General features: G+C 35.7%; 1 protein-coding gene across 6 annotated transcripts in view; it reads right to left on the reverse strand.

Moving 5' to 3' along the window:
- Positions 1-1333: 1333 nt before the first annotated feature.
- Positions 1334-23949, reverse strand: part of wrd (Protein phosphatase regulatory B subunit well-rounded) — a 309843-nt gene continuing 287227 nt past the window's right edge. For 4 of the 6 annotated variants that reach the window (XM_069819094.1, XM_069819092.1, XM_069819095.1 and 1 more), the window contains 2 exons: positions 12005-12197; positions 1334-10433 (listed from right to left, as the gene is read on the reverse strand). In XM_069819094.1, the coding sequence (XP_069675195.1) occupies positions 10290-10433; positions 12005-12197 (337 nt within the window). In that variant the 3' untranslated portion in view covers positions 1334-10289. Of the gene's footprint in view, positions 10434-12004; positions 12198-20148; positions 20201-23949 lie in introns of those variants that run through there. The other 2 variants (XM_069819093.1, XM_069819097.1) reach the window with 2 other exon arrangements.

Consider the following 23949-nt stretch of genomic DNA (forward strand, 5'->3'; position numbering starts at 1 on the left):
TATAAAGCCACTCTTCCATGATAGAAGTGGTCATCTAGGCTTTTTATTAAATCGCATAGTTTTATTTCCACTGTTATTTAACTCTGTATTGGCATATTAACACACAACTCAGAATAAATAAACGAAAATGTGAAACTAAATTGACACTACACTACAATTATTCACAGTTTTAAACTCGCACTACACTTTATTACTGTATTGCCTTGTTAGCACAAAACTGAGAATAAATGAAAGAAAATGCAAGGGGGTTGGAAGATGTAGGGGTACAGGTGGTCAGTAACCCCCCCCCCCCCCCCGGGTCCTTGACAATAAACACAGAATAGTGACATGGTTAGAAAAGCTTCACTCCCAATGCCTGACAAATAGCGAGTCTTCCACATCATTGCATGTACAGTCACACAAAAAAATTATGTCATGCTTCATACAGTATTATCGCAAAATTAAAAATGGTTTGAAAGAATTTAGCAACAATTACCCTTAAAATTATCAATTTTAGTCGGTTTTTTTTTAAATACCTAAATGGTGCCCAAAAATGATTCTGTTTTCGCATTAGGCAGTTTTCAGTTTTAAAGCATTATTTTACATAGGAAATCATTCAGTTCCCAAATTTATTTTTCCTTTGTCCAGGTTTCCTTTTTATAGAGGGTACATTTTAGCAAGGTTTTACTATATAAGGTTTTTAAAAAGTAGCCTTAATTGATCATATTTTCTTAATTTTCTTATTATCTTAAAAATTCTAACACTTGCATATTACACAAAGAAAATGGGATTTTTTGCATAACCTTCATCGTAGATGATGTATACAGCATCTCTGAGTTCGTGTTCTGGAATATCTGCCACAGTGTGCGCGATGGAGTCCTTCAACTCATCAATTGCTGTAGGTTTCCTCAATAACACTCTTTTCTTCATATAGCCCCACAACCAATAATCAGCTGAGTTAATATCTGGTGATCCTGCAGGCCAAGTTACAGGAAAGTACCTACTGATAGCACCACCACCATAACAATCAGAAAGAAATACACTCATCATGGTGATGAAAAAAAATCTCATTTCTTGTGTAATAAGCTACTACCAGAATTTTTAAATTTAAATTGTAGAAAATGAAGAAAATATGAGCAATTGCAGTTACCTCTTTTGAAAAACCTTGTATTTTGTATAATTAAAAACTAATAAACGGTTAAAGATTTATTCTATAATACTGAAAAGTGCAGGAGATGTTTAATATGAATAATGTATATCATTGCAGTTTAAAAAGTTTCATATATAGAAGCACACAATGTTAAGAGATCAGGTCTTGAATCATTAGAACTCTAGGATAGAAGTACTGAGCAACTATAAATCATAATCATTTATTATAGCTTCATTTCCAGTTATAAATTTTATCATACTTTCTATTTAAAATTATGGTTTTTACACTTCATAGTGTGTCCTGTGACAAAAAGGTCAAGGAATGTCAACGTCATGACGAATACATAGCATAAAGTTAAAATAGTACTAATAATAGATGGACTGCTGAACACTGGTTGGGAACCACAGAACCACTGTACCAAGCAGAGGGGGATGAGTGTATATTACTTCATTAACAGAATCTCACATGTCTCTGAAAACCACTAACAGCATGTTTCTTCTGTCCCAATACTCGACTGTGCTTCACATACAAGTATTACAACTTCAGTTCAGGTGTTTGGCCAAATCTGCAATTCGTATTGGATTCTACAAGAATCTTACATCTGAAAGAAAAGTTAGAAATTCCTGTGACACTCCTTGGCACATTTCCCAAACACAAGATGAGGAAAGGGCAGGAAGAGGGGGATAGAGGAGCACAGAGGGTGGATTGGAAGGTGAATGATATTTTACCAAAAAGAAAAGCTATTCAACTGAAACAAGCTGCAGCAGTGTAACCGTACGAATGTTGCCCCTCCCCAGACCAAAGGCTGTTTCTATATTTCCCCCCTCCTCCCCCCACCGACTAGTTGAATCCAAGCTAACATGATACAACCTTCAGCCACGATATAAAATGCTGCCAATGTTAACCTTTCACTTTGGCAATAATAAATGTGTAGCTGCCAATTATACAACATCGTGTCCTCTTAGTGAGCTTCAGGCCAGTCTTCAATCACACACCAATCTGCAAGTCATATGGAATGTACTGTGGACCAGCTACACACAGTTCAATGTTGTGAAGCCTGCTCTATTTATGGCAAGCAAACAAATTATTATAGTCCCGACAAATATTAGCAATAGTTTCATGCGCGTTTTAACACAACACACAATCGCCGATTTAATTAAAAGCCTTCCATTTCTGCAAGAATGGACGGAGTTTGGACTTGCATAAAGTATTTATTTCTCTTTCAACCTATATGAATAATTTTGACAATACCTACAGCTCCCTTTCCTCAGTTTCAAAATGAAAAAGGTAACTCTCTGACAAACGTGTGAAAAATAAAGAACATATATCTCTACAGATTAAGGACCCAACAGTTCAGTTTCAACATCTGCAATTTTCCATACAACTGTTCAAATATTTAACCTTTATCTTATGCTGTTAGTAAGTAAATTGTGTGAACCTAAAATTCAGTACACACAAAACTGTTATCACTGAATCATATTCAATTTCAACTGCGTGGACAAGTACAATGTCACAGATTCAACTCCAAAGACAAACTTAGTCAGATCACTTCAATTCGAGAACAGCTGTCTCCTATATTAATAGCATAGTAAATGATTTCGTGCTAATGTTGTTGTTGTTTTCTAATGCCAGGCGTTTGACAATAAAGTCGTTTGACCTCTTGCACTGCAATATTTTTCAAAGATATTATCATGGCCAGCCACTGAAGCACAGATTTTGAGGTGCTAATGTTGTTTATTAAATTCATGTTAGACTTCAACTCTAAAGTTGTTACCAATTTCAGATTTCAACATCTCCAGACTCAGATGGTAACACAATTTTTAATTAATTATTATGATTGTCATGCATAATATGGAGAAAAAAAGTTTTTAGAAAATTGCAATATGGTGCCTATTGTGCAGTCTGAGAAGTCTAAATACTTGGGTATCTCTCTGATAGAAAATTAATTTGAAAGTCTAATATAAATAAAATCGCTGAGAAATATCTTGAAACAGATTGCTGAGTATGTGAGACTGTTCAAGATTAATCCTCAATACCATTTATATTACATAAAGTCTGTGATGACATGGATGCGAGGTTCTTGCTGCTACTGCTACATCTAAGAATATTAATAGATTAGAGATTGTTCAGAATCAAGCAATGAGACTGATTACAAATGCTACGAGAATTGTCCTAAAAATGAAGTAATTGGAACAGATGTTCAAAGGTTGGCACTGTTACAATATGAAAAAATTTTAGGATTGCCTGGTGATAAAACATGGTTAGAAAATCAATACAGTGCCAGAAATTAAAAAACGCAGGTAGGTTTTGTTCAAAGAGTTCAGAAAATAAAAAAGAAAGATAAAATTTATAAAAAGCTTCTCACTGGTAAAACTTCCTAGAATGTAAACGAGAATTAATAGAATATTATAAGAAGCGAAACAGCAATGAGATATCCATGAAAGCAATTGCAATAGAAACTATACAGATGATGTTCCCTGAAAAAGAATTTGGCTTTGGAGTTTATAGTAATCTCTTCAGTTTTAGTCGAACTTAACAGCCATGGCCATATCATACAAATTTTTAAGAAAAAAAAAAATTAAGCCATAAAAGTTGCACTGAAACAGTTAAAACAATTTCCTTAACTGTTTCCACAAAGCTGTTCTCTTTTGTTACTCCAGAGCTGCTATGGATGCAACAGCCAAAATTCATGAGCCAAAGACAAATCAGGTGAAGAAAAAACAGAACAGATTTTCAATGGATACCATAGCATTGTGGATTTGTTTAGAAATGAAAAAAAAAAAAGGGGGGGGGGACTTTCTGGCAAAGAGGGGTACAACCATCCAACTAATTGCAAATTCTTCTCTTATACCAATCATTAATTCAAAATTTAGTTAGGAATTCCTTTACAGTACTGAAGCTGTAAGTGAAGGAAATGTCTGAAAGGTTTTGACAGAAGACAAATCACTGGTATCAGATCACTCAAGACAAAAATACTTAACACTGTTCTGGATGTCTACAAGTCACGACTGTCTGGCTGCCCATTTGTATCTGCTTTCCACCTTGCCATTACCAGAATGTGTTTTATGTCATGAGCCTGAATCTATTACGAATAGAGAACATCTTCATTTTAGAACTTATGTGGCTGTAAATGGGACTTATGTATGCTATATTCGGAATGAAGATGGCAGATTGTCAAATATCAGAACATACATGATAATGAAGTATTAAATGGAACAATGACGACTTGAATTATTTTTCTCATTGCTCATGAAATGTAGATCAGAAATGTTCATATAAACAAAGTCATAACAGAATGGCACATGAGCAGGTCCTATTTTCAGTCAGTAAGAACAATCTTCAAAGAAACATTTATATTCAAAACCTGAAATGAAATAGTGGGAAGAAGTGTCAGTAAGAGATGTTATACATCATGACTAAGATCTACTGTGCACTCCCTGCCAATGTATTATAATGTTTTTGATAATTATTTAGATTATACCATATCCTACTTACATTAAAACGATCGAACTGAACTTCAGAAATTTCTTTCTCTAATTGACACAACAAAAATAACACCTTTTAATGAAGAAAGAAGAGAGTCTGGGCTTCAAAGAGTTACTGGTCATCAGATGACGAAGTTAGGGGATCAACTATAACAGTTGTTTCTGATAGTGTGTAACTAGGGGTGTTACTTTTTTGGTTATTAACAAAATACCGTACGCGAAATGTTTGAAAACTTGTGTTTGCAAAAAACACAAAGAAAATACGAGGATAAGGACATTTTACCCTCTGAAATATTATAAATGACTAAATCCATTTGTATCAGTCAAGTATCGGTCTTTCTTTTACCTAAAGATGAAAGTAGACCGAACTCACAACCGCTGTGTTCTATATTCCATCTCTAAAGGAATAAGTTCAATTCATACCTTTTTTTAATCCAAAGTATACTGCCAAGAAATGTTCCCGCATCAGCAACAGAAATTTCATACTGGATCAGCATATTATTTCCAGTCTTGATATTGTTCATGCACATATAAAGAACAAAGGATAAGGGAGAAAATATGTAATGACAGCTGACATAATATCTTAATGGAGTGAATCTATCTGTAAAACTGTACTAGTTTTGCTTAATGACAAACTGCCATTTACTTACTCACAGCACAAGAATCTTTCCCTTCAGATTCACATCATGCTTTCCAGTTCACAACACATCACTTCCTCTTCCTCAGGTTCAGTATTTCAACCATTAAAAAACATCAATTTCTTTTTAAATGGAGCTTGTGATAACAATAACAAACCACGTCAGACTATCAACCCGTGTTGCAGTGGTGATTGGTGTTGAGTATCCTCGACTTATGTTGACCTTGGAACATACACACTCACATTTATGCCCTGTACACGGACGTAGAGGATACTGTTTACTCTAGGAGGCTACACAACAAATCTGACCTTTTAAGCACTGGGCAGGATATGAACACAGATATAATCTCCACCCAGTCAAAAGCTATCGTCGTGTCCTTTCACAAGACTCGCCAGGACGTTCTCTTTTACCTACTTACAAATAAATACACTACCCAACTGTTTCTTTATTCAAGGTATATATGTATAAAACTCTTAATGGTATAAAACTCCTCTCTGATCGAAGAAATAAAGTTAACGGGGGGCTTACATTCTGACAGAACCAAGGCATTTGAGCAGCAACATCTAGAAAGGAATAATTACAGGCCATCTGGAGACTATCACAACAACTGCTTATTTACAATCTCACAGTGTCAGTGTGTCGGCAACTTGACTCCATTCTCCCTGGACCTCTCTCGCTCTCTTTCTCTTGCACACTCTCTCTCACTCGATATTAATTATAGACTACAAAAACAACTGCACTTACTTCCACACTGTGGGTGGAAAAAAGCCTCAAAAGGTACACAAAATAGTTATCATATGTTTATATATTATATACATGCACTCATGCCTTCCTGCATTGCACTCACTCATCGACATACCAGAACTATTCACAATATAATATAAAGAAAGATGGGCACTACATTTCTCTTTAAGAATTTAAAGGGTGTGTATCAACGTGTAACTAATTATAGAAATGGGGCTATATTACAACAGGGTGTTGCAATGCCATGCTAGTCAAGGGACAGAGAAACAAATTAAATGTACAGATTCTATTGCATTTAACAACATGGATTAATCTTGGTCACACACACGCACACATCTCAAACAGGAGAGAAAAAAGATCTCGATACATGTTACATCAAAATCGTGAAGCAAATACCCATATTCTGCATGTTCAAATAACATGAGATTTCTAAACAACTTGCAAACAAGATGCCAACGTCCGTACTTGTTATGGCAGCCTTCTCTTTCTTCTTCATACCAGAATCTTAGAAACAGTGCATTCCACAAGCATAAAAATGTCACACAGATTTTCTTCGATCTATAGATAGTTTTATTGGAAGAAATTACTAGAAATGTAATAGTTTACTCAATGGAAAACATAATCCTCAAAAGTTCATTTATGTACACAATTTTCCTCGACATCGAAAGGAATGAATATTAATTATAATATGGCTGAGAAGAACTAGACATTCCACACTACCTTCTGTTCCTAGCAGAGGACTTCTACTTCCAGTTTTGTTTTACCGTTTTAAATAGAATGACAGACTACAGCATATAATGAAAGGGAACAGCAGAATTAGATAGCTATAAAAAGAACGATAACAGAAAGCATTCTGTTTCGAAATCCCATGTCCATAACATTCTTCGTATCCTAATAATTACAAACACAGAAAGCCTACAATGTGATCATGTCTTTTTAGTTATTCAGTCTTGTTATATTACTCAATTTTGAGAACAATTATTTGGGCTATACGAACAAACAAGTTTCTTTTCTTCTCTACAATTTAAAAATTTCATATTTCAGCAATTCTAAAGCAGGACAATCTACAATTCTGTCTCTCTCAGCCCAATAAGAAGATGCAGAGCAGCACAGAATGTAAATACAAGCGAGTGCCTCTAAGAACATCAGACACTTTCCTCGACTGCACACTGCGAACAAGGGGGGGAGAGGTAGTAGTCTGCTACTGCATCAGCTACAGCAGGCAAAGATCGAAGACAGTAGAGAAGACCCAACTTTCAGTACAGCAACACTGGGCTGCATGGCCATCTAAGGATGTTTTACATGAACAAATACAACACTTAGGGTCGAATTCATAGTCGTCACTTATAAAATGAGGAAACACTTAAGTAATGAGCATTTCCTTAGCACTTATTTCAGATCGTATTGCAGAGACGCTACTCATTCATATGCCCCGAGCATTCCCTCGACATCGAAAGAAATATGGCAACATGGCTAGACATGAGCACTTTCCTACATTCGATTGTTTTCCAGCGCCTTCAAATTGTTAAATCTGCATTATTGTCATACACAAATACAGAAGTAAATATTATAGAGCTAAAAAAAAAAAATAAAAAAAAAAAATAATTGTTCTCTCCAAAAGAAGAAATTGACATGGAACAAAATTGCAGTTGAGTTTAATGCAAACTCCGGAAATATTCCTATAAGTAAATCATTTTCATTTATTTTTCAGTTATTTTTATGCTAAACAAAGTGGAAATGATATAATTACGCAAATTTTAACAGCTTATTCCTTGGGTAGAATACAAACAAAAATGCAAATAACACTTTGTTGGGACGTGAATACTTTTCGAAAAAAAAAAAAAAAAAAATGCCACTTAAATCTACCTGAAATGCTGTTGTATCATAAAATCTCAAAGCAACCAGTACTTTCAGCAGTGGCGAAATCGGTAAGCCTCATGGTTGTATTGTGAATTGAAATGAGAGACACAGAATATTTACAACAGTGTTCTTGTCGAAATGGTATCTCCTCTTAAATTGTTGATCATTATACATCTCTAAAGGGTTTTCCATATCTCTGATATATCTTTTGCTTGCCGAAACTCATTTTCATTTTAATTACAGAACTCAATAAATTAAATTAAATCATAATCGTCATCTATTGTATACCGAATCAGCTGATTACAATGCATATGAGGAAACACTTGAGTAAGCTGACAAGCTACCTTATTTGAATAAGTGTTCACTTCAGTGGGATTTATGAATTGGAAATTATTATAAGCAACTGCTTAAGTGTTTCCTTACGATAAGTGTTGACTATGAATTCGGCCCTTATCCTCGGGATCACTTCACTCATTCAACAATTGCTCAGAATTTCTCGTAATTGCAACAAGTTGAAAAATTAAGAAATAAAGAAGTAGCTATACAAAAGTGTAGTATAAAAATAGAGGAAGAGCTCACTGTAAATTATACAAATAGTTTTATTGTATTTACTTCAGTTTGAAAATAGAATAAAATTAAGACAGTGTTAAAGCTAGGAGACAGGTACTTATTCAAGAAGTCTTAAAAGAATCACACGTAAAATAGTAATAAGAGAGTGAGAAAGAATTACACTGTTTCCTCTTTCTTCTGTAAGGCCTTGTTACCACTTTAATCAATACTTTCTTCCTCTACTTTTATATGGTCTGAGGTTTATGCTTTACTATATCATGATGATTTGTTCTGTTGCAATAATCTCTCAAAGTGGAATACATGTGACACCAAACTATAACGTGTAGGTTTACATATGGCAAAAGTCCACCAAAGATTCTGATGCAGTTTTCACTGATTCATCGTACAAATTATTCACTATTCACTTTTTAAATAAATACAATTCTAATTATTACAATAAAATTACAACAGAGCTATTTTTCTTCCATTGGAACAGCAGAATGAATATATTATTAGCAATTCTCAAACTTGCGTTTGCTTCAAAGCAGCCGGAAAATAACATACTAACATATCAATTTCTACAGTATGTAAAACCAAACATCGAGTGTTATTATACAATGGCATAACTATACCGGAAATAAAATTAACAGAAACTGTGTATGCAGAAGTTATAGATAACTTAATCTGCATGAAGAAATTAATTCAATAACCAGTCAAATGGTTGACCCTCTTCTTTTTTTAACTTCTAACTCATGCCTACACCAGCTCTGTTAATTTTTCTTCAGTACAACTTCATTGCTTCTCGAATAACTATGAGCTGTATTGATTATGCAAGGAGAAAATTCTCCATACTTAAAAATGTCCGAGGTTATAGTGTCAGGTACAAACAATTGACAGCATTCTTGTCACACATCAGCCTTGGAAGTGGTGATAATTAACATACCGCTCTGCGACAAAGATTAACCCACATGTTTCTACTGGTAGCAACACTGATAATCATAGATGATGACGAAGCAGACCACTGCTCGAATACGGCATTTAAAGGCCACAGTATTATATAATGATAATGGATAATATATGCAGAGCATACGATACAGGCTACACAACAAATATTGTCAACCAGGATTTAGAGATTTTAAAACAATGCCATTCCATGCTTCCACCCATATGACAGTTTCTTCTCCATTCCCAAATCTTTTAATATTCTCCCAGATTGGTTAATACTGTAAAACGTGTAGTTACGACTTACAATTTAATTAAAAAAACTTACTAGTATTGGCACAAGCACTAATCATTACACGTGATTCAGCCATACTAAGAAGCAGTGTCTTAGCATAACGGCCGAAATGATCGGGATGAGCTGGATAGACATTGGTAACCTGGTCCATCATTTCTAAACACCTTCTGGAGTTAAGACAAAGGGTTTTCAGTTGACTTCGCCCTCTCGAGTTCACAAGCCAAGCGGCAGGATAATTGCCTATACAATGAGTAGACTACATGAACCGGTAGGGCTAGCCTGCCGGTTAGCTACTAACTTTACTGCGCGTAATGTTGAAATCTAACACTGGAATAGAAACTCCTGCTCTTTCCCCCAGCCGTCCCCACATTTCACTTCCGGTAGGAACAAGCCTCTCTCCCACTACATTGCAAAGCGCTCGCACACACAAGACACATGCAACTGCTCTTCAGTCCTGTATAACCTATTAAACATCCTCAACTAGCATTTTAGCTAAAATATTATTCATAAGCGCAAAATGCATTCGTTGCAATGCTCATCATACAACACTTCATGCTGCCAACTCATGTCCAAGTTGGAGTCAGCTGTAAGTGGCACCAAGAGAATGAATGTAATCGCTTTGTGGCTAAGCGAATGCTGCCCATTCATTAGCATTTGTTCACGTCCGGCGGGGTTGGCAGGAACTCATCAGCTCGCTTGTGGTCAATCAGGGCTTTCAGTGTGTAGGTGTCATGAGGGAGTTCAGACTTTCGTCGCAGCAACGGCTTGTCCTTGTTTCGCACCTTTCGTACCTACAAACAGAACAACATATGAGATTTCAGGCTCTCGCGGTTAATGGGTTATCACAAAGATTTTGGATTTGCAACTGGGTAACAGAATTTCATTGCACAAATATGACCATCAAAAATAAAAAAACTGAAGCTATACTGTTGGTATGTTTGGTTTCACGCCTATTAGCACACAATTTTGAAGTAGAAAGCAACCACAGCTCCCGTCAAGTTTTTTAGGGTATTGGAGGGAGAGAGAAAATGCGACTGCATTGCATTTCAATCACATCTATCCCCATTCCTTTCTTGAAGTTTGTGAAACCCAGACAATGTGCACTTTTATTGCTCGAGAGGGAAAACTACCCTCTTCAATTGGTGACTGTCCTCGACAGATGTAACATTGACCAGAGACACATGTTACAGTATAGTATTTTCAAGCGTATTCAAGGACGAAATTCATAAATCGGCAGGAAAGTGATAACGTAAGTCCAATTATTGAGTATAATAAACAATTTCTTTACAATGTTCTAGTATCTCTCCATACACGATTTCATAAAAGAGGTAACATTAACTGACTTGTAATATTATTTAGGATTACAATAAGCGGCATGCACTGTATACCTAGTATAAATAAGTACCAAGTAATAAAATAAGGGTGTGCAAACAAGCCTCTATTAGGACACAAGGAAATCTTTCTATTGGAAATATTACGACTGGCTATTCAAATACAGTAAAAATTTGGTTATAACGACATCCAAGGGACCTTGAAAATTATGTTATAAACGAGTGTCGTAATAATAGAGATTCATATTATCAGTCTAGTGAGGTGGAAAACGAAAAATAATAAACATAATTAGGCTTATTTTAGATTTATGTATTCACTTTTAAGCATACCGTGAACACAATAAAATACATGTACAATTATAAATACAGTATCCTGTATTAAAACAGTTTGTTCATTACGCACCAAACTTATTTACTGAGGCGTGAAGTAATCAGTCATTTTACTCTGTTGTCTCCTACTTGCCCAATACACACTTTCTAAATTAAATTCTATGTTCATTATTTCAGTTGCAATTTCACTGCTCCTTCTCCTAGCTTCATACTCCCTCCTCTAGCTTCATAGAAATGTTCACAATTCTAATGGCTTCTGAAGTGTCACTCACTTCTTTTAGTGGCCATACTGCGTTAAAATGCGTGCACTTAGTGAAAACTTCCTGTCGAAACTGACCGCATGCAGGTATCATTAATACCACATGAATTCGGGCAGGTTACAATGGGATGGGGAATCTGCCTGCATTCCAGAGGTCTATGATAGAAGAAAACAGTAGGGGATTTGCCAGATTTCAGCAAAATACTTTGGTTCTTAGAAAACTGTATTCCAAACTGAGGTTGAAAATGACGTTATATGCAAGGTACACGCATATACGTTTGTCGTATTAAGCAAGGTAGAAAAGCAAATGTCTTATGGGGAATTAGTTGGGACCACAGAATATTTGACGTTATAGGCGAGGTGTCGCACAAAACGAGGACGCTATAACCAAGTTCTACTGTATATCCATCTGAGGAGCATGGACTAAACAGCCATCACATACCTCCCTAGCCTCTGCTTCCAGTTTCTCATAAGTCATATCATCTTCAGCATCTCCATCTAGAGGAGAGCCCAAATCTCCGATGCTGCTGTCTATGCTGTTGGTACGTGATGGAGCATAGCCTGGGTTCCTCATGGCCAGCTCTTCAACTCGTGTCCAGGCTTCATCTCGGTCCCTTTGCCGCTCTTTCTCTCTTCAAATGGTGTGAAAAACACAAGAATGATAACAAACAGCAGGCCTTTACACGAAAACATCAAGCACTGTAATCAATTCTGGTGTTTAATAAAGGTTACACATAACATATTTGCTCATGCATAAGCCATACTTCCTTTTTTTTTTTTTGTACATGGATTTGACTAGAAAAGGAATGGGAAGGGAAGCTGCATGCAACAGTGAACATACATTGAGCTCTTTTTTTTATTATTATTCACTGAATACTTCGACTTTTTCATAATTTTACTATTTCTTACAATGAATTTAAAATCCAAATTTAGGAACGTCCTGAAATAAGTCGGTCTAAGATTAGTGTAATGTAGGATAAAATTGAATGGGACCATCAATGCTTATCTGTTGTTTGTAATGATATTACAATTTATTAATCACATAAACGTTTTCGGCACATGTGTGTGCCATCTTCAGATGTTAAATTAAATGTAGGCTTGATACATATTTGACAATGCCATAATGGTAACACACACTCTCGACATAACCATGATATACAGTGAACCCTGTTCAAATCGGAACCTGAATAATCAGGAATCTTGTCTATTTCGGAACAATTTATTGGTCCTGGCGAAATTTGTATGTATTATGTGTAATTTTTCCTGAATAAAACGGAAACTGTCCAACGCGGAAACGGAAACTGTCTGCTACTGTTCAAAATGGAAACAATATTTTGGACATCCTCTATTTTGTAACTATATTTTGAAACAGCGAGTAATTTCAAGGAATATACTAAATATGTAGGTCACTAAGATATAAATAAGTTTTCTTTGCAAAATTTTAGAGGGTACGAGGATGTGTTGGCCTGTCGGTCATAAATTTTATTACCCTGTTGACTAGGCAGACAGCCCCTTCAAAGATTTTCAATGCTTCACACCCGTATACTGTTGTATATAGCTAAATAGAGCGTAAGTGTAGTGATTTCCAGGGGGGGGGGGGGAAAGTTGCATAAAATGTGGCATTAACATTAAGTGATGAATTAAAAGTTATCGAGATAAAGGAAAATTAGAAACAAAGTCTATGTGAATTAATGTTGAAGTTCAGTTGTGGAAAACTCAGGTGTGACACTTTAAAAATTAAAGATCATGATGAGTGAATGGCTTGCGGGCCGATATTGGTGACACAAAAGGAACCAGAAAGCAACTGTTTATGTGGAAATAAATTAACTGTTGTGAGAGTGAGTTCTTCATGACCTTTCAAAGAAGAAGCCAATTTCGGGATCTATTCTGAGAAGCAAGCTATTGAACTGGGAAAGAAATTAAATAAACCAGAATTCAAGGCTTCTAATAGATGGCTCCTAGTCCAATTAATTAATAATGTGCAGTGATATGCAGTACAGTATTAGAGTATAGTGTTAGATATTAAATAGAATGAGATTAGTAAACTTTAGTAATGTTTAATGACTAATGAGTGAGTTACGATAATATTTATACAGAAAATGAGATTTTAATCAAGATGATACACCAACGTAATAAGCGACAGAAAGCTGATTTAATGTGATTAGTGTTAAATAGAATATTTTGTACTTCTTGCAGTTTGCAGCATGCCATTATGTTTTTCATGTATATGAATGACAAAATATTCCATCTTAATGTCACACCTGAATAATACGGAAACCTGTCCACAACGGAAAAAAAATTAGGACCATGTCACTTCCGTCTTGAACAAGTTTCACTGTAAATCTAGTCTTTCAGGTGAAGCTCCCTGTAAAGCAGATTTGAATAATTTCAAGGGAAAAATTGTTCCGGGGCCGGGTATCGATCCCGGGACCTCTGGTTGAACGTACCAGCGCTCTACCACTGAGCTACCCGGGAACTCCACCCGACACCGTCTCAATTTTTCCCTTTATATCCACACAACTCGCGTGGGCTGACGAAACGCCAGAGACCCACAACGAGTGCACACAATCTCTGTGTGACTTGGAATTGTGGTTTTCTGTTAACGTACACAGTAATATATATATTATGCAAATCTAGTCTTTCAGGTGAATCTCCCTGTAAAGCAGATTTGAATAAGACTAGATTTGCATAATATATATGTTACTGTGTACGTTAACAGAAAACCACAATTCCAAGTCACACAGAGATTGTGTGCACTCGTTGTAGGTCTCTGGCGTTTCGTCAGCCCACGCGAGTTGTGTGGATATAAAGGGAAAAATTGAGACGGTGTCGGGTGGAGTTCCCGGATAGCTCAGTGGTAGAGCGCTGGTACATTCAACCAGAGGTCCCGGGATCGATACCCGGCCCCAGAACAATTTTTCCCTTGAAATTATTCAAGTTTCACTGTATTTAAACAAGTGACCTTATTGCAATATTCCTATCATTATTAATTACACATTGTTACCTTAAAATGATTTTAGCATACAATACTAAGTGAAACGATTAAAAACAGTTATTAAAACATTCTCTCTTCATAATGAATTTTAGCTCACATAATTGGTAATCATTATAAATACTGACAGCTTTAGCAATACCAGATGATATTGGATAAATTCAAATATCACGTTAATCACCTAATTGCAACATTAATACCACGTTAAGATACATCTGATCAGAATAACAAGTAGAATATGAGCCATGATTTTTTTTAATAGTTTTACTTAGTATTGTATGCTAAAATCATTTTAAGGTAACAATGGGTAATTAATAATGACAGGAATATTGCAATAAGGTCACTTGTTTAAATATATCATGGTTATGTCGAGAGTGTGTGTTACCATTATGGCATTGTCAACTATGTATCAGGACTACATTTAACATCTGAAGATGGCACACACATGTGCCGAAAACGTTTATGTGATTAATAAATTGTAATATCATTACAAACAACAGATAAGCATTGATGATCCCATTCAATTTTATCCTATTATAGCTTGCTTATCGGTCAAATTCCCAACAAAATGAAATTAGTGTAATGTGATTTATCTGTTTTTGCTATTTGATCAGCCTGTACACTAAGAATTTTAAAGACATGCAGGTTGATATACTTTTAGTTACAGTAAAAAAAAGGTTAAAAATAAATTACGTAATAGAGCTGATCAGTGATCACTAGAACTCGGATTTTTATGCAAAACGCTATTGCATGCAAACCAGTGGCGTATATTGACAGCTATCACTAATGCTCATGTCTGAATGAAGAAGGGAAAACCAAAATTATTTATAATTTATAACTTTATAGGCTATACACACTTTTCATCTGCAACTACTTTATAAATTTCGCGCGCAATACAAATTGCAGATCATGTTCAGTTCCAAGAAGAAGGCTTCACATGGTTGTACCACGGCTCTCTCAACATAAAGGATCTGTGCGGCATGGGGTTGAGTAGAGGGTGGAGAGAGCAGGGACTAGTACATCAACGGTTCGATTTCTCAAATTGCAACCTCAACCCGACTACCCTGAAACTCCTCAGAGCTGATCCGAATGCATGGAACGATTGTGAACGGTGACACTACAGAGAAACTTGAAATAATTACGTAATAGTACATTATGCAACGAGCCTATAATGTTAGTAATTAAGACGCGAGTATGTTTATGAAACATGCGCGAATTTCATAATTTTCATACGAGCTTCTTAATTACCATTATAGGCAAGTTTCATACGACTTTTTATGCTCGACCATATTTCTAATTTGAAATTATTCATAAGTATTCATGTTATTCTTATCTGACTGGGGAGAGGAACTGACCTCGTACAATATCTCGTAAATTGTGAGATGTGCGCAGACGCGAAAGTATTGATTTTTTCCGAGAAACAAATGTCACTGACCTTGATATAATCTAGAGAGTAAAATAAACATTAATCTTGATATAACCTTGAAATTGATTTAGACATTGAAAAACGAGACGACATATTGAATTTATTTGAATATTATTTACAATTAACGCTAATTATTATAGTAACAGAACATAACCTTCTGCGACACTATTGGATTTCCAACCTCTGTGACGTTTCGCTAGTTGGCTTTCAATTGCATATCCGAGAATAATCGATACTTGCACTTTCATATTGCTACAATGGTGTTTTCTGATTGGTGGAACACCTGAACTTTAATGAATAGGTGTACTTTAATGAGGTCCATTAAAGGGCTGCTACCAGATGTTTAATTACTACATTTCGGCATGGTCGAGCATAAAATATATTTTTCAAATTTTCAACAAAGTGCTTAATGAAGAATGAACAATAATGTATTTTAATAATTCAGTAACAAAGACATTTAACACATTGTGTAGATGTGCCTAATAGTATTCATGTAATCCATTATTCCATACAGGTTGTAACATCCTCAAACCAAGCAGAAGCCATGGATCAAGAGTTATTGTTGTGATGTGAAAAAGTAAAGCCTACTGTTGCAAGCGTTAAAGTGTGTGCAGTTTTATTTCTAACATTTTTGTTTCATTGTATGTGGAGTTAGTTTCTTCTTAGATATGTCTGAATCGTACAAAGTAAAAACAGTTACTGAATAATCCCTTTCCCCATCTTAAATATGAAGACAAAATTAGTAATCGTAAAGAATGCAAGGCCTACTCCAAATCATTAATAGCAAAGTGGGCAGAAGGAGAAAAATGAGAATCCCTATGTATACATAGATAAGTGTTCTGCCCAAGGGCAGGTTTTTCACTGCAAACCCAACTTTCTCCAATCTTTCCTATTTTCTGCCTTCCTCTTAGTTTCCACATATGATCCACTTATCTTTGGTATCTTCTTCTGCCCCGAACTCTTCTCCCATTCACAATTCCTTCCAGTGCATCCTTCAGTAGGCAGTTTCTCCTCATCCAGTGACCTTAACAAATTCCTTTTTCTCTTTCTGATCAGTTTCAGCATCATTCTTTCTTCACCCACTCTTTCCAACACAGCTTCGTTTCTTATTCTGTCTGTCCATTTCACATGCTCCTTTCGTCTCCATATCCATATTTGAAATGCTTCTAGTCGCTTCTCTTCACTCAATCTTAACGTCCATGTTTCTGTCCCATACAATGCCACACTCCACACAAAGCACTTCACTAGTCTCTTCCTTAGTTCTTTTTCCAGAGGTCCGCAGAAGATGCTGCTTTTTCTATTAAAAGCTTCCTTTGCCATTGGTGTCCTCCTCCTTCTGATTTCCTGGCTGCAGCTCATGTTACTGCTTATAGTACATCCCAAGTATTTGAAGCTGTCCACTTAAGTCTACTGCCTCATTTAGAATTCGCAAGTTTACCTTCTTTATTTTTCTTCCGACAACCATGGTCTTCGTCTTGTTTGCATTTATCTTCATCTCATACTGCTCACAGCTGACATTCTTACAGTGGAAAGACTCATCATGCCATGTTTAAAGTTTTTCTTGGGAAGGATAAATGCAGTAGCTTCCCGTTGCTTTCCAAACACCTCTCTCTCTTCTTTCGCATCTTAAAAGATCTCAGAAGGCCCCAGTGTGGAAGTGAGGAGAGTGGATTTGACTAATGGGGCCCTACGGACTTCACCGAAATTCACCGCAAGAGTTAAATATCAGTTCTATCAGGGTTTTTGACCCAATCAGAGACTAGAATATCCTAATTAGCCTTTGCCTCCCTATGAAAGGTATTTTAATGTAATAACTGATAATCTGAAAGAGGACGAAGATCCAAGGTCTAAAAGGAGAAACTGTAATGATTAAAGTACTCGTATCATACATTCAAGAATATTTTGTGTAGTTTGGATACCGTTATGGCTCACAAACTAATTGAATCTCAGAAACACTTTAAATTTGTGGTGGTTTTTGACCTTGTGTATCTGAAAAATGAACTGAAAGTGTTGTATTCTCGTAAGGAATTTCTAAAAAATCGCTCACAAAGAAAGACGGCTGGAATTCATGTATCGATAAAACATATAAATTGAAATGTATGAATGCTTAAATATTGTATTTGTTCTTTTATAGATGACTTGTCTAATCAAATTTGTAACAATTATATATTTACGTGTTAGTTTATTAGGCCTATCTGGTTTTTCTGGTCAGTGATAGCCCATGTTATTATTCCAGAATACAGCACTGATGCAAACTAATTTAATCTATGAAAACATGGTTTTCTTCGATTATCATGACAATGTCTCCACAGAGTCATTGTCCTTAGTTCAAAATGTTAATTTATGCTTTGACTCCTGAAACACAAGGAATTGCAAAAAAATAATTTCTGAAAAACTTCAATCGGTGCTGCCAAAATTATGGTAACATTCTGTTTCAATGACAGCAAAATTGTTGCGTTGTGAAGCAACAGAATTGGAAGAGCAGTTGAAACAAGAAGAAATATGAAGTTTATTCCATGCATCTTTGACTTCTTGTGATGAGGAGAGAGAGTTTATTCTCAGTGTACACAAATCTGTTTTCTGATAAGCATAGGAGCTTCACCATAAAAAATATAAAGATGATATTCATTATTCAATTCTCAGCTTTAATGTGAGTAAAAGACAGAAATGTTATAATTAAATAACATTAATGAAACTCAAGTTAGTTGTTTAACTGTGTTTTATTCCAATTTACAAGGTTTTCCTCTACTTTTAAACGAATTATGCATGCACTGAGGTTTAAAAAACTGTCGTCTTTTTACTCCATTTAAAAGTACAAACATTTACGACCTGATATTTTATGCTCGACCATGCCAAAATGTAGTAATTATACACCTGGTACTAGCCCTTTAATGCACCTCATTAAAGTACACGTATTCATTATAATTCAGTTGTTCAGCCAATGAGAAATCACCATTGTACCATTATAAAACCGCAAGTATCGATTATTCTTGGATATGCAATCGAAAGACAATTAGCAAAAAGTCACGGAGGCTGGAAATCCAATACTGTTGCAGAAGGTTATGTTCTGTTACTATAATAATTAGCGTTAACTGTAAATAATATTCAAATAAATTCAATTTGTCATTTCGTTTATCAATGTCTAAATCAATTTCAAGGTTATATCAAGATTAATGTTTATTTTACTCTCTAGATTATATCAAGGTCAGTGACATTCGTGTCTCGGAAAAAAATCAATACTTTCGCGTCTGCGCACATCTTACAATTCAGGTTAGTTCCGCTCCTCACTTACATAACCATAACATGAATACTTATGAATAATTTCAAGTTAGAAATATGGTCGAGCATAATAAGTCGTATGAAACTTGCCTATAATGGTAATTAAGACACTTGTACGAAAATTATGAAACTCGCTTGCGCTCGTTTCATAAACATACTCGCGTCTTTATTACTATCATTATAGGCTCGTTGCATAATGTACTATTTCGAAATTTATATTGCGCATTATAGTGCATATTTTAAGATTTTATGGATCATATTTGCATACATATTTCAAGCTTTATAAACACATATAAACCCGGACTCTAGTGATCACTCATCCCGGAGTTACTCAAGTTAGCGAAATAAATCACATGCACTCCTATACAGCGAAAATGATCATTCTAGTTCATGTAATATATCTGTACAATATTAATATAATTTGGGTTCATATTATTTTTTCCTATTCATTAATTAATAAAAGCAGGTACATCATCTCTGCTTTCAGGAGAAGTTTCTGATTCTGATGGTTAACACTCATTTATCAATAACGTCTCGTTTGGTAACACGTCAGCAGAGGACAGTCACTCACAAGTCTTGCATCTTAATCCATCAGTACTGATGAAAGTGCAATGCAGTGCCTATTTCTGCTGTCGCTCACTAATGCAGTGTGCCATCTGATGTTACAGAATGGAATGGATAGTGAGGACAATGGCATTCGAAAACACAATCATGGAAACATTTCAAGTATTACTAGGAGCATGGTAATCACTAACTCTAATCTAAACTAAGCTAACCAAACCTAACAAATGGATTCAGTATTACTGGGTAGGTTGGTCACTAAGCACAAAGAGAAGAAGATGGATCTTAAAAAATCTCTTTTAGTGACATCAGATGAGTGGTGACCTACCTATATTCTCATACTTGTTCCATTCTGTAGCACCACATGGCATGCTGTTGGTCTGAGAGGAACAGAGAAAGATTACGGTAGTGTTGTATGCAGCTGTACCAACATTTTATATTGTACTCTTGGTATATTTAGAAGATGGTGCCACAATATGCTTCATCATCTCTTAGCTATCTTCCAACAATGGCAAGAAAGATAATAATCAGAAGTACCTGACACTATGCAAACATTCAGAAAGGGTGAGATTTCGCATAAATGTCATCCAGTTATCAAGCAGTGTCTATCCTTACCTCTCTATTGACATTTCATGAAAATAATTGAAAGAAAGGAAGAACTTGTTCACGTAGGCTTCTGCAGCTGGTGTACATGGTGTGTGGATAAGCTTCAGGGCTTCTACCGCATTGTCTTGGACCACGTTGTCCTACCACGTAGGACCAAGCAGATGCCAGAAGAACAACCTACAACCTATACTTAGGAACGAGGAACCAGGTCTCCACATGTATGTGGCGCCCCCCCCCCCCTTCATCTGGACATCGGGCACAGTATCAAGGTCACTCTTTCGGACCTTATGAGGGCCAGTATTTAATATGAATACTCCCCTTCATACAGACCTCAACCGGATTGGACCACATAGGACCAATCAGATGCCAGAAGGAGAACCTACGATCTATCACAGCAAGTATTCCCCCCCATCGAGACTACTATATATATATATATATATATATATATATATATATAAGTACTGGCAGACTATTTCCTTATCCAACAACTGCTCTGAAGATGGCCACAACACAGCGGTCGAAACGTCAGCCAATAACACCAAGACAACGCGGTAGAAGCCCTGAAGCTTATCCACACACCAAAGTAAGAACTTGCTTCTAATGACTGGCAAAAAAAAAAAAAAAGTAATAGGAATTTAAAGCAGAGCATTAACATATAGTTTTTCGCGAAGATTGGCAGCAATGCTAGCAAAACGTTACAGCTATTAACAATGACGAATGATAAAAAAATTCTATGAGAAAAAAATCAATTGTTTGAGTAGTGTGAGAAGAGAGACCATGAAATGGACAGCAAAAATAGCAAAGGATGGATCAAAATGTAGACAAATGCGACTTTGGTGTGGCCAGACAGACGATTAATTAAGTATACAATTAATGGCTAAGGAATTGAATATGAACAAGGAAATAATGGGATTTTAACTGAAGAACTGAGAATGCAAAGCATTTCTGCAAAGATATTATTTTTTATTGAAAGGGGGTATTTAATCAAGAATTCACTGAACAGGGAGGAACAGTTAACCAACAGTGCTGTTTAGGACTGCTGAAAAACCTGACGGATTCTTCTTGGGATAAGAGGCGTGAACTGTGGCATAACAATGGATCTTTCATCACAAAGCAATACCCAGCACATGATGCATTCAAGACTTTCTTGCAAACAAATAAGTTATAAAACTGAACCATACACCCTACGCACCTCAGTCATCCCAAAACATTAAGATTTAGGGCCAAATTAAAGAAATACCTAATTTCTCACGGCTTCTATTCTGTAGATGAATTTATGACATTCAACAATGCGTCATGAATATTTCTACTTGTATTAAGTATAGACACTAAACCTTTGTATTGTACTAGTAGACTATATTGTAAAACTCTTCTGTATATATTTCAACTAAACTGTGACTATAATTAAGGCTTTATAGTACTAATTAAGATTTTTTTTTTTTTTTTTTTTTTTTAACATTCTAGCTGTGAAGTGATGTACGAATACCATGGAAGGTAAATAAATACAATACAATCCCATGTGGTTTGTGTCTCCTTTTACAAGGAAAAACTATAATTGTCTTGAAAGCAGAAACAGCAGAAATAACTAAAATGCTCTCTCAATTAATATCACTCAATAAAAGAATTGTATTCCAATGGATACCATCCCACTGTGGAATCCTGGGAAATGAGAATGCGGATGCTTTAGCAAAGAAGGGCAGCACTGCTACTTACAGACCTGTTACTAAATCTACGTATTACTCTGTGAAAAGATTTATTAAATCTACATACTTATACTTCAACAAACAAAATTTGATAACACAATCTCAAGGGAAAAAAATGAAATTCTCTGCATCATAACCCACAGTTAATTCCCGATTGACCACGAAAATCGTCTGTAGCTGCATTTAGATTGGCAACAGGCCATGATTGTTGGCCCAATACCTGCACAGAATTGGAATATATCAGTCCCCTAACTGCCCATTGTGCAACTCAAACCAAGAAATGGATTCGGAACACCTCAAAATCTGTGCTTCAGTGGCTGGTCATGATAATATCTTTGAAAAATACTGGAGTGCAAGAGGTCAAATGACTTTATTGTCAAACACCTGGCATTAGAAAACAACAACAATTGTCTTGAAAGAATTGAGATTTCCAGACATTTAACATATGCAATATCGTGCAACAAGGAAGTTGAAATGTATTCCAGAAAACGAGTTTCACAAACGTTTTTAACAATGGCAACACCTTGTAACTCCTGCATAGCAGCAGAAGGGGAGTTCTTCAAAGGTGATAGTAGTCGCTAGTGATCAGGTACACAAGTATTTTTTACAGATGAATTCCGAGAATTAAACTGTCACAACTCCAATTTGGAATTTTCTATCACACAATCAGTACATGGGGTATGCTCATACGTGAGTTTAACGAGTACTTATGTTTGCGAGATTGCATTATTAATCAACACACTGGAAACCCGGATTAAGCGAAAGTGAAATTTGTGGTGGACAAGGACACTGATGGGACAAATTTCCACACCAGAATTCCACCATTTTTCCAGTAAACATCTCGAAGAAGCAAACATCCACCTCCTCAGACAGTATAAGACAGTAAAAATTTACCAAGTACCCTTCACAGAGAGAAAAACAAGTTGTGCACTACTAGCCACATACCTAACACATATATTTCAGTCTACAACCTGCAGTCAATACAAGTTCTGGAAAGTACTAACTGGAATGTGATAAACAAAATAGTTTTAAGGGTAGATTCTTCGAAATCTCTCGTTTGCCAATATTTTAACATTTCTGCACTCTCTCCTGTCCATAAAGGGAAGAGTGAAGTATGTTCAAAAGTACTTTCGTTCTATTAACATCACTGATATCTTGATGACTGGGCTCATGAGTATAACATGGAGATAAATGCCATGAAAACAGTCTGCCAATTTTTCTCACTGCAACGCAGAAATGATAATTTTCAACTAAGAATCAATAACCAAAATATTCCCAAGAGCAGTGACAGCAAATATGGTTGGTTGGTTTCCAATGGCTCACATTTAAGGACTTTTAACCCGTTTTGTTCCTTGTTTCCCAATAAAGTCCACTAGGCTTTTTTATAACTGAAATACTATAAGTTGGGTGCAGCTTAGCAGGTGATACTGGTCCAGTTTTGAGTCTCATTCTTGTGCATTCTTCTGTTTTTAAGATTTTCATTTTGCACAGATGAGCAGCTAGACAATCCAACTTGAGTTTAGTCTGAACATAGCAATGGTAAAGAGAGGGATTTAGCAAGAGAAAGAGGAGAGAAGACAGGCGAACAATCGAATGTAGTACAGTGGAAGGAAGCAGCAACAAAACTAAGTCTCAAAGTAAATAGAGAAAAGCAAACCTCATTCCTTAGAAATCTAAATTATAAAACTGATTCTACAAAAGATGAAACTTTTTTAACAAACTCGATAATAACAACTATTCCATTCTCTACTACTGATGAAGAAAAATAACGAGTCATTTAAGTTTGCCATCATGTAGGTGTCAATATCTGGCCATAAAAA

This window comes from Periplaneta americana, chromosome 2 (genome assembly GCF_040183065.1).
Source record: "Periplaneta americana isolate PAMFEO1 chromosome 2, P.americana_PAMFEO1_priV1, whole genome shotgun sequence".
Taxonomy (NCBI): domain Eukaryota; kingdom Metazoa; phylum Arthropoda; class Insecta; order Blattodea; family Blattidae; genus Periplaneta; species Periplaneta americana.